The sequence below is a fragment of the Neodiprion fabricii genome, chromosome 2, assembly GCF_021155785.1.
Source record: "Neodiprion fabricii isolate iyNeoFabr1 chromosome 2, iyNeoFabr1.1, whole genome shotgun sequence".
Classification (NCBI taxonomy): domain Eukaryota; kingdom Metazoa; phylum Arthropoda; class Insecta; order Hymenoptera; family Diprionidae; genus Neodiprion; species Neodiprion fabricii.
The window spans coordinates 7,424,702-7,437,404 of NC_060240.1; the positions used below are offsets into that span (position 1 = coordinate 7,424,702).

General features: G+C 37.4%; 1 protein-coding gene and 1 long non-coding RNA gene across 3 annotated transcripts; one reads left to right on the forward strand and one right to left on the reverse strand.

Moving 5' to 3' along the window:
* Positions 1-3,648: 3,648 nt before the first annotated feature.
* On the reverse strand, positions 3,649-9,902 carry LOC124174717. Its single transcript, XR_006868993.1, has 2 exons — positions 9,727-9,902; positions 3,649-3,695 (listed from the first exon to the last, which is right to left on the reverse strand). It is a non-coding gene; the product is annotated as an uncharacterized LOC124174717 (long non-coding RNA).
* On the forward strand, positions 6,656-9,718 carry LOC124174716 (E3 ubiquitin-protein ligase RING1-like). Of its 2 annotated transcripts, none has more exons than XM_046554127.1 (4): positions 6,656-7,223; positions 7,316-7,778; positions 8,275-8,583; positions 8,692-9,718. In XM_046554127.1, the coding sequence occupies exons 1-4, from the start codon at positions 6,921-6,923 to the stop codon at positions 8,907-8,909; spliced, it is 1,293 nt and encodes a 430-aa protein (XP_046410083.1). In that variant the 5' UTR covers positions 6,656-6,920; the 3' UTR covers positions 8,910-9,718. The 2 variants fall into 2 exon arrangements, with proteins under 2 accessions (XP_046410083.1, XP_046410084.1); XM_046554128.1 differs by having other exon boundaries at positions 6,658-7,223; positions 7,316-7,688.
* Positions 9,903-12,703: the final 2,801 nt, after the last annotated feature.

Genomic DNA, 12,703 nt, shown 5'->3' on the forward strand with positions numbered 1-12,703 from the left:
CTCGTTCAACGTAGCGGTACTTTTATATTATAATTAGGTAGAATAGTTATCAGGTAATGATCGAGCAATGGCAATGAAACGTTGATTTGTAGTACGAGGTAAAAAGGAAAAAAAAATAAATAAAACATCATTTGCATAAGCTCCAGTCCGAGTGTCTTTAATTCTCTGAACGTGACTGACGTTGATGTCCGATTAACGATGTGGGAATTAAGTGTACAATATGTAACATAACATGTCCTCGTGTACTGCAATGCGGAGAATGAGAACGGCGCCACCCTTGCAAGATGAGGTTGAAGGAAATGTTCTTCGTGCAAGTAATATGCACATCTATACCTATATAGTTATATAATACGGGTACAGGTATACCTACATTTCACTCATACACATCTATGAATAACGTAACGGTAATACCGTGCGAAAGAAGTTACAAGGAGAGCGTATTTGCGGATTAAATTTCATCGTTTATTATGATATATACGCACGTACGTATAGATGATATATCTGTATGCACGTATGTATATGTATGTGATGTACGCCGCGTGCATTAGTCTGTATAAAAAAATTGACAATTTTTTCGATTAAAATTCAAATTGAAAATATTGTTCCAAGTGACGATAAAAAAAAAACGATGCCGTCCAAGTTTCAGCTCTCAACGTTACTATTTAGAGGTGCATCGTCGCGATTTTTTATTTCTCATTCGTACAACGTGGGAAAAAATTTGTTTGAAACTTTGAAACTTTGTAACTCGTCAACACATTGATATACCGATAAGACCACAACGTGTTTTTGTAGAAAATTGATGGCTCTACGAAGAAAGGTCTACTTAACATTTTACGATAAATCTACTTTTTCAAAAGTTAGTCGAGGCCAAAATGTAACGAAGGACTTTAAGTAACATTTTCAAAGCGTAAATTTATCATAAAACGATAATAGACCTTTCTCCGTAAACCTCTCAGTTCCCTAAAAAAAACTACGTTCCGGTTTTATCGGTACACTAATTCGTGAACGAGTTACGAAATCACAAAGTTTAAAACAAACTTTCTCTCACGTTAGTTAAACGGTAAAATAAAAAATCGCAACGACGCACCTGGAAATATCAACACAAGGAGCTGAAACTTGGACAGCATCTGTTTTATCCATCGTTTGGAACAATAATTTCGACTTGAAATTATAAGAAAAATTAAAAAAAAAAAAAAAGAAAAAAGAAAACGAACGCTCGTATGTTTTTTTCATAAAGTCTAACGCGCTGCACGTTTACCGCAGTGGTTGGCCGAAGTTGCATCGCGATGCAACGCGAGGAGAGGATCGCAGCCTGGCAGCCTCGCGAGTCGACCGCATGTGTACTGACACGCGTTTTTTGACCGCTCGTTTCTTACCCGCGTTGTACAATATGTGTTACACCTCTATGTATTATTACACGTAACAGCGTGCACCAGCACACGAACGCATGCTGGTGTTTCATTGCGCCCGTACTGTTATACCTATCCTCTGCGGTTGTTAAAAGTATGTACGTACCTATACTTGCCGCAAGAGACGGGCTGACCGAGATGGTGTTAGATGTCGGCTAGGCCAGGCTAGGCCAGGCTAGGCCATGCTAGGCCAGCTCTATCCGGCCGGCCACAGCGCCTGGAAGAAGCTTTTATATTCGAATTGCGCTCGCGTTACGGAAAGCACTTGGAGAATTCCCGCTTCTTGGACAAAACTGTAATACTTGGTGAACTTTTTACCCTCTCTTGTTTCACAGCGTTGCATTCGATGTTACGCCAAGTCTGGACCGAATGGACGCACATTTCGACGGCCCTAATAAATTTCACTCAACTTCGGAAATGTTGATTATAAAAGACCCAAGTTTGGCGTAACGATTGTCTTGTACGCTTATATTATAAAAGAGTTAAACGTTTTATCGTCGGGGTCCGAAAAGTTACTTGAATTATGATCGTGACGCCAGTTATTATACTTGAGTGATTTTTATCAAGGGACATCGATTTGAAATTCATATTTTTCGGTACCATTGGTGTCTATTTCTCGTCGTTTGAAGCGGGGTTTTATTCTAATTTGAATCTAGGAATTCGTAGCTTTGCAGTAGCTTTGGTCGACATCTTGAACTTATTGGGGATTTTTTATTTTGTTTTCTAGTAAATAACTCACTCATTTTCAACTATTTACCATAAATGGTCGTAACTAAACTTGTGGAGAATTTAATCCTCTACAAATTTAATCCTGACAATTTATTGTCTACGATCGATATTTTCCGACATAGAACCATAAATTCAAGATGTCGGTCGAAGCTACTGCGGAATCTGGTCGAAATTCTGGATTTAGACTACGAACGATTGGAAAAAGAAAATAGAGGTATTGAGAAATTGCAACATGCGACTGGGATGTGTGTAAATCACCTGATATAATGAAACGAATATCGAAATTTAAATTCAATCAAAACTGATATTGATATATGCACGATGTGTACACAACGAGAATATTCTGGGAAGAATCGAGAACTCGAATATTTCAAATGTTACGCAAGTGCAGCCTTGTTGGTTTAATATTTAAACTAAGTCAACAAGAGAAGCAAAGCTGCCGATACCGCGTGAGGAATTAAATTTGCACATCACGCGGATATTCTTGTTTATAGAAATAATCTACGAGTACGTTTAATAATAAGCTATTTTCGGTAGTCATTAGAAACGGTCAAAAATCTTTGTTCCTTGTCAAATTCTAAATTTCCTTGTAATTTCCAATATTGGAAAATAACTGTACCTAAAACGAAATTTCTGAGAATGCTTGTAAAAGTTTACAAGAGTAGATTTGGTAAATAGTAATTCTAACGGGTTTGGAATGAAAAAACAAATACTCCTATAAAAAAGTATTTTATATACTGCAGTCAAGATTGTATATTTACTGAGCAGTTTCGTGCTAATTATTCCATTCTTTCACCGATAAAAATAGCCCCAACTAACTAACGGCACTCTAATTTTTAAAATAATTTTAACTAGCTGAAAATTATAGTTTTACAGTCAATTGTTATTTTTCCACTCTGTGGAATCCTACCAAATATTTATGAATTTCTGTACTCAACAATTAGTCGAACCAAAAAATTCATGTCAAGATGTACATTATGGAAAAAAACGATCGAATATGCTAATTCCAAGTAAATAAAGCATATTAAATAAAATGGTACAATTTTTTCTTGGGACTAAACAATTAAATGCGGTATATTATTGAGCAAATTGTAGACCCAGATTTCTTTTTGTATAATATTCTAGGTATGTGATTTAATGTTATATTCGATCGATTTTCAACAAAGTTTGTCCAAATTGGTTGAGAACAGCAGAAAAGAAAAAATATTGACGAAGCAAACGCGGGTTCTCTGAGCTTGTGGGAAAAATCTGCAAAGTAATAAAACAAGCTGCGTTTAGCTGCAGCTCACAATCAGCATGACGGAGTGCAGTAATGCACGCAGGATAGGCCGTGTTACTTCCTTGCATATTAGGCACCAAGAAGCGTGTCCGCGTGCAGCGTGCGAGACTTGAAAACCGAGTTTATCGGCCTCTGTTCCTAGGACTGTAAGAACGACTAATCCTGCACGTTTCCATGTGACTTACGCTTATTCGTCTCTGCAGTAGTACGAATAACGATGTCCCGGCTAAACGGCGATTTTTAAATTTCATCGGGATCTCGGGGCGAGGTTGTAATTCCTAATTTGAGATTTATTATTTGATGAGAATTATTTGGTGACAAAACTTGAAGTAATGATGTCAAATTTTTACGAAAGAACCAAGTTTTTAATGTTCCGAAATGCAAATTCCGAAAATTCAAGTTTCGATGAGAGTCAAATTCGGAAAATTAAAATATACTCACAGAGCGTAGTTTACTCAACGACTGGGTGTAAGAAGTCAGAAAACCCGACAACCAGAATGACTAGGATTCGAAAATATCGCAAATATCGAAAATCCAAAACAAAGAAAGATCAAAGTGGTGAAATTTCACCTAGCCAAAAATTCACGGAACTGAAAATCTTCGGTCAGTCAGGATTTCGATGTATCAGATTTTTTAATTGGGGAAGTTTCAGCGTCGCATTTCGGTCCGTTTGAAACTTGGATGTTTCGTCAAAATTTCATTTCACTACGTCAAGTTTCGCCACAAAAAAGTTAGGAACTCGACGCTTTAGAATCTATTCAAATTCGGAATTTCAACCGGTCCGGAATCCCGATTATTTCTGATATTGATCGCAAATGTATACGAACGTGTGGGATATAATCTTTGATAAAAATCTCGAATCGTGTATTTTATACACGCTCTGTGATAGAATTACACACCAGTAACCCTGCGTGCTTGAGTGTATACGAAATTTGAGAAAGTGACTGTGATAATATTCGCGGAAAGTTTTACGACCTGTAAAATTATTACGTCCGCCGGCATCGTTGAGGGAATATAGATACTGTATACATACACTATATACCTATACATATATGCAACGTACACGTATATACCCGTGTTACTCATGTTTTACATTACTGTTTTACAACAAGTTACATGTATTTAAACAACTCCCGATCACGCACAACTTTTGATAAAAATTACTGGCAATTATAATTACATAATTAACTGCGTATTAAAATTGTTATTTTTCTCTTTTTCTTTTCATTATATTTATATTCATGGTGTCGATAAACACGAACATAATGTTTGAAATACAGAACTGTCAGAATATCTCGATAACATTTTTTTTCTCTTCATTCTCTGCAAATGCGGTAAACTGAGTTAAACAGTAGTTGAGCAGAAACTTGTAGTCCTTTAAATTTTATAACCCGGTAGAAGTCAGTCACCTCTCACACTTGAATATATATATGATATACGTCGAGTCAAAGTAAAAGCAGTGGTCGTAAGAAATCAGATTAAGTACCGTTAAAATCGTGAAATTCTTGCAATTAACTGCAGTAGTTACCGAATATTGCGAGTCGAAGAGTCTGTGATTAAACGTCTTGAAATTATATGCAAGGATCATACAATGATTGACAATTTCAATAGCATCTTTTCGTCAAGGAAAAAAAAGAAATATACTGATATACGTTAACACGCGTTTTGCCGTCATTTCGAATTAAATGTCACGATATTGATCACAGATCAAAACGAAATTTCTAAACAATGTAAGTAACGTTGACTGAAAAAATATGCTGACGACCTAGTTGCAAAAAAGAACGTCACGAAATTATAGTTCAGAAATACACATCAATTCCATGCTATAAGTAGCAATGTATAATTTCATAAATCTTGCAGTATAGACAAGTGCAACAGTGGAAATACACGCTCTTGCGGAATATTTAAATATTTAAATAACATAGCAGTTAATTGCTGAAACCTTTTAAGAATTTCTCATTTTGATTAAGGAAAAAATAAAGTCGAAAAATTCTCACATAGTGAATATATTCCCGATCAGTGACATATATTTTCAAATGCTAAATTTTTATAACGGTTTTACTCGAAGAAATCATTGTTATTCCATTACCCTTGTGTAGATAATTTACGAATTTCAAGAAACTTCTTTCCGTTTTACGCGATCAGAACTGTTCGATTTCGAATCGAGTTTTTTTTCACGAATACATAACCAGCATAATAACTGTCTAATGGTGTATTTGACAGCGGTATAAATGGGAATTCAATAAAAGGAATATTCCGAAAGCCAATTTCAAATAGGAAATTTATTCTGCGTGGTGCACAGTTGCGTTTACATTATGATCGAAGCCTTGGGATAAATTTTGAAACGTTCCCGATAACGGAGAAAACAGCTTTTTAAATGAATTTTAAACGTTGAGGCACCGAATGAATTTTTTCTATCGCGCTCAACGGTTTATCGAGAATAACGTAATTTATGGTTGTTAGAATGACTGGAATAAAAATTTGCCATTCGCCAAATACCAAGAATTTACAGTCTTTCTAATGAAACACTCTCCTTAATTTGTCACGAATCTAGCAATCCGCATGTGTTTATAATGTAATAATTCAATTTCGTAACGTAAGTTTAATAAAATTATTATCTCGACCCCAATTCAAATACAAAGATGAACATTCAAGGATTTTGTAAGAAAAAATCTATTATTCAAGAACAACCATACAAATATAAACAAAATGAGCTATAACACCACAGCGACTCCACGGGGAAGACATTTTTAGTATAAACGAGCTCTTCCGCTTCCGAAAGGTCGCAAATCAAGATCTGAAATACTTTTTATACTGCATTGTCAAAGTTTAAATTACCGTCGCGATTCCGGACGTACTTTGTCAGCCTTACCGATGACGACTTCCGAGTATCAGTGTTTTCCGCTTCGCAAGTGATTTTACCGATCAGTTAAATACTGTTTTCTCCTTCGTGGCGTTTACAAAAAATGCCGTTTGATCGGCTGGATTTAATGCAGATGGTACTTGTTGTTATTTGTCGTCCGGCGAATATCTGATCACCCTAAATGAGGTTTCGTTTTACCGGATTGCTCGTAAGCGGCTCCGTCGGTAAAGAAGATAGACCACGCTTACCCGCCGAGTACTGATCACAAAATTTTACCCAGAGACAACCGTCTTCTCAAGGTCATTCGTCAACGCCACTGCTTTGGTGATACACATGCATTTACTATCCAGGCAGCGGGAAACTTGGTTCTAAAAACGAATTTCGTAACAGAGGGCGCTAAAAAATGGGAGACGTGAAAAACACGAGCGTGGGCTCCTCTACGACTGATCGCTACGGCTGTTCGCTGGCAGCTGTTGACTTCAGCGGTCGTTGAATCGTCCGTATGTTGCATCGAGGAAATAAAAAAATATAATCAACCAGATCGACGTACGTACATGCAGATTCGCACGCGTATTACGGATGCGGAAATCGCGAAAATCGCGCTAGATCGAGAAACGAGCGGAATAACCGAGGTCGGCGAATGCTGGTAAGCAAGGAGCGGCGAGTATCGGCGCATAACAAAAGTGTTGTCGGCGAGACGATGGCGTCGACGGAGCAAGTTGGTCTAAACAAGACGTGGGAGCTGTCGCTCTACGAATTACACCGAACGCCGCAGGACGCGATAACCGACAACACGGAGATAGCGGTGAGCCCGCGAAGTTTGCACAGCGAATTGATGTGTCCGATATGCCTTGACATGCTGAAAAAAACAATGACAACCAAAGAGTGTCTGCATCGTTTTTGCTCCGACTGTATCATCACAGCGCTTAGGAGCGGCAACAAGGTAAGATTATCTCACTGTACACACGGCATCGATGTGATCGGTTCGCTCTCCGCCCTGGTTGTCGTTACGTTTGTTTTGGTTTTTTTTTGCAGGAATGTCCGACGTGCCGGAAGAAGCTGGTGTCCAAGCGGTCGCTTCGCCCCGATCCCAACTTCGATCTTCTCATTTCCAAGATTTATCCGAGTCGTGACGAGTACGAGGCCCATCAAGAGCGCGTCCTGGCAAAGCTAAACAAGTCTCATTCTCAAGCGGCGCTGGTTAATTCCATCACCGAAGGGATCAAGCTGCAGAGTCAGAACAGGCCACAGAGATCTAGAAAGAATGCCAACGAGCCGGAGAATCCCAACGGTACAACGCTGAATAACACCGGGGCAAATACCAGCGGAAGAACAACACCCGTCACTCCGATGAATCCTGCGAATCAAAGCGACTCGTCGCAGGGACCCATTGGAAATATCAATAACAGTAATGGCCTGGGAAATGTTATTTCTAATCCGAATCAACAAAATTCTAACAACACCGTATCTCAACCAGCTAGTAGTCCTGCCGTTTCAGGTATTAAAATGACCGATGGGCGTACTCCTGTTTCTTAATTTTTTCACTTGGAAATCGAGACCTTTCTCTACGGTGTTTGGTGGTTTTTCTTTTTTATATTTTTCACAGTAAACCCACGAATTCGAGTTACCGAACTGAAATAAAAAATTTTGGGACGAGTCGAGAGTTTCGAGCAAATTGTTCATACTGATTTGTAGAAAATCTCTCTACTCTTGATATAAAATAATGCATTGACAAATCTTTGTCGCGTGCTAAAATCAATTTATTCATGGATCTGAATTTTGATTGTTTGATTTTATGTTGAACGGCAATTTTAATTTATTAATTAAATTTTTCTATTATCCACCATGAGTTGCTGCATGAAAGAAAAAGAAGTGTATAAAGAATAGTTTTCCCCTTCATTAATGCATCTCAATTTATTTTCCATCTCTCAAACTGTGCGAAACGAACTTTATTGGGTATTACTTATCATTTTGAATTTATTGAAATCTGACAGGGACAACGTCGAGAAATTCAACAACGCCATCTCCAAACCCATCAAATCAAATTCCAAAGCCAGCAAAACGTCAAAAAAGTTTGCAGAATTCGGAAAACGATTCGGCGGGATCTAGTATAGAGGCTGAAACAGGTGGCGGTGATTCTATGGTGGATACCGAAGGCGAAGGACCAAGTGAACCGTTGATGCTGAACGAGATTGAACTAGTTTTCAAACCGCATCCAACAGAAATGGCAGGCGATAACTCACTGGTCAAGGCGTTGAAAGAAAACAGTGTTCGATATATAAAAACAACGGCGAATGCGACAGGTGAGAAAATTAACGTATCGTCAAGTTTGAAATGAAAATTCATAAAACTTCTCACAAGACAAGTCTTTTTCATTTACTAATTCCTTACCGTCGTTTATTTATTTTCAGTTGACCATCTGAGCAAATACCTCGCCATGCGTCTGACGCTCGATCTGGACACAGAGCTGTCGGAGTCCCACAGGCATTTAAACTTTTGCATCTACATCGCCCCGTCCCCAGGACAGCTCGTGGTTTTGAGCGGTTCTCAAACGTTGCGTCAAGTAAACGACAAATTTTGGCGAGTAAACAGGCCCCTAGAGATGTATTATTCTTGGAAGAAAACCTAGGGAAGGCCCAAGAAGTCTCAGTCAGACGAAAGCTAGTATACAATCGATATAAACTTGAATCTGGGAGAAGGAACTTTCGAAAATAGCTATAACCATGTTACAACGTTTCTACGTGAAAGAGAGAGAGCGGTGTGGTATTTTTTATGAAAACAACCGTAACAGAAAATTATTTGATAAAATACCCTACAGTGACAACAGCAAACAAAATGATTAATTTTCACTTCTGCGAGCAATTCAGACAGTAGCGAGAGATTTATTGTTGCAAATTACTCGGGCTCATGCCACTAGAGACCACCTGTAGGTTGTGGACGTCACGTCACGTCAATAATGTCCGAGACAGCGTCTCACAAACACGTCACCTCGGTAACAGACCCTAATGCAGTTCAGTTTCAAAATTCCATCGAAGTCACCGCAGTTCGAATCAAAGAATTAAGACAATCAGTTAGCCCGACTGCTGCTGAAAAAGTTATACGGATTTTTTTTCATATTTAATATGTTCTATGGTCCAGGTACCATGATCGTACTTCCGAGTGTACTATCGCAATTCGAACTGAGTTCAAACCTTTGCAAGTAACTGTCAAATAGCATATTTGAACTTGTCCGTATGAGAGCAAGCTCTCATTAATCTATTATCGGCGAGTTTGACGTTACTACTTGCGAGACGTACACTCAGAAGTGCGTCCATTGGCGACCATCGCTCTCGAGAGTTTTACCTTCACGTAAACAGGCACTTTCACTTCATTTTTCCACTCTCTTCCGATTTGGAGAGATTGGTAAAATTTTTCTCAACATTATCGGATTTCTTATTTTTTTTTACGTTTGTTTACGTTTGTTGTAATCGGAACAAATTGTCGGAATTTAAACATGTACATAGAACGAAAAAAGAAAGAAATACATACTTTACAAGACCTTCGCGATACCGCATTAAAATGTGTTTCATAGTTTTGGAAAGGACACGCAAGATACACGGACGTTAATTTTTTACTCCGTTTAAAACTGTTAGTGTATATTAATGTTATGTTGAATTTAATATCAGATGTTTTTCAAACGGTATGCCTAAACCGATTTTTTATAAATACAATTAATATGGAATACCTAACACGATATACGTAATAAGTGAATAGATACGAATTACCCATTAGTCGGCTGACTCGATTAGGGGTAGAGGACCGTTTGTGATAAAATTGTGTATGTAGTAATTGATCAATATTATACAATTATACGATAAGCCATCAACGCTTTCGTCAATCCGAATTGTAATATAATATATTTTATATGTTATCTGACGATGAAATGAACCAGTGTAAATAATATGTACAGAATTGTTGAGCACTTTATTAACATGGCCCCAATCATCAATCAATCATCCACCTATAAATTTAATCGTACATGCTACTCTTCTATTTTTAGAACTGTGAAATTATGAGAAACTTCTACGAATACTGGAGAAAAATATCGGTTATTCGAAAATAAGATTTCTACGAATTTCAAAATTTATTTGACATGAATTTCTGCATTATATTTTTTACAATGCAGACGTGTTTCCAAAGTTCTATGTGAAAAGCAAACGTTTGCGAGAATGAGAAAAAAAAATATCCGAATACAAGTGTAAATTTCCCTGAAAAATTCACTGCGGAGTTTGAAAGACGAATATACGGTTAAAATACATTTTAAAAAAGAAACAGAAGAAGAAAAAAAATAAATCTACCAGGAAAGCGCTTGTATAAATAAATACATTTTTATAACATGCAATAAAGAAATAATTGAATTTCGAATCGCTAGTGAATCTGCAAAACAGCTACGTGTTTACACTCCATGTTAAATTCAGATGAACAGATAAGCGAAAAAAGCGCTACGGTGTATAACAACTCGTAAAATCGTGTTCAAGACATATTCGTTATACGATAAAATTGCAAGAGCGTGGAAACCGTGAGAGTATAAATCAACGAAATAGGAAGAAACAGGGTCGAAATCTCAATTTTCATTGAAATCCTTTTTTCTAGATATCGTTTCGCAACTTATCGAGGATCAGCAGCTGAGAGGAATTAAATCTTCGCCTCGCTGTGCGATATGGGGTAAACGAACAGTTAACGTATGGCGGTTTAATTAACGTTCGTGCAGCTCGTTCTGAAATTAATTAGATTACCTGTACGGTCTCGGTCTGAACGCATCCCTGAACAGCTGAAACCCATTATCTTCATCCTGGACGGTAAATTGTGCAGCAGTTTTCCCTTCACGTTGCAGCTCCAGATTTGCTGCGTTTTATTGCCCGCACGAAGAACGTGGAATAAATTTTTCCGCAGCTAGATCAATCCTTGTTAAATCAGGGTCAGATTAGACGGACTACAGGCGAAATGAATATAAAATTCAGGCGGAGCAGCGACTCGCGCAACATCACGAGAGATGATAAATTATAAAACCATATCGTTCGTGGAAATCTTATTATTCTCTTCGTACCGATTGTGCGAAAAATTACCGGTGATTTTTTCTTGTACGGTTTAAAAAAGTCAGCGCTTTGAGAAAATGCAATTACATGCGACGTGATGAATTTTAAATCACATTTAAAACTTGACGTATAATTAATAGTTCAATTAGTGAAACATTTTAAAATCAGCCTAAAACCTTTGAAATGTTGCGATTTCTTTTTTTTTTTTTTCTTTTATTCTTGATTTTCAACTCCGTAAAAACGATGTAAACTGTATACGAAATTTGATGTTTCATATCCTATAAAATATTATCTAATTCTAAAATAACATATAAGAAAAATAAAACTGATCTTAACAGCGTAAAAATAATGCAAAAATTCGTCGTAAAATATTTTCGAACTTCTTATGAAATCATTTAAAATCATTTATCCCCGATGTCTGAGGGGGGGGAATCTGAGGTGTAGATATTACCTGAAAATTGATTGTTTATATTTGATTGACGTACTTTTCAACGATGTATCGAAGTCAATTACTCAGACCTTTGAAAAACGTCAGCATGTACAGAAAAAGATCCCGACCGATGGATGATTGGGAGTAAATTCCATTTACGTAACGCGAAAAGAAAAACCGGTCCTGTAATATCGTAGATACATACTACGTCTAGTAAAGTGTCCGTCAAACGTTTGACGAAAGGCGGGGATAACCAGCTATTTGTTTTCCATCGAATCTATGTTCGTATACGTATAATAGACGCGTGTATAAGCCGCGTTCGAATGTGATAAATTGAGGAACGGTAAAATAAATGAATTGACGCTGTGTTAGGCCCGAGGTAATGTCCTAACTGTATAAATATCGGTAGCAAATATCAGAAACGTCCGCGTGTGAGATGAGATAAAAGTGATCGAGAGTCGGTGGCGAAGTGATCGAACTGTTTTTCCTGCCTTTATATAATGCGGGAAAAAAATTAATTGCCCGATTCGAGGATCGATCAGAGGCGTGAAAAGCTGCACGCGTCGAAATTCGTTCCTCACTTCGAATTCTTCACTTTCGGAATTAAAATTTACAGGGACAAAAAAAAAAAAAAAAACAAACCGGCAAGATGAAAAAATAAAACGTCAATATATATATATATGCTGTATTGAATAACTTGAGATTATTTGAAAAAACGCGTAACCACGCCCAGCGATGAAAGAAAAAAACAAAAACAACTTCGCGTACAGGAATTCCAGGCGAAGATGAAAAACAGGGTTGTAATATAAAAAAAAAAAAAAAAGGACGAGAAAAAAAATGGTAATCTCGATTATCAAAGCTTCGCCGCGATTGCGAATCCGCGTCTCACGTTTCTGCTCTTAATTGCGAAATTACGAA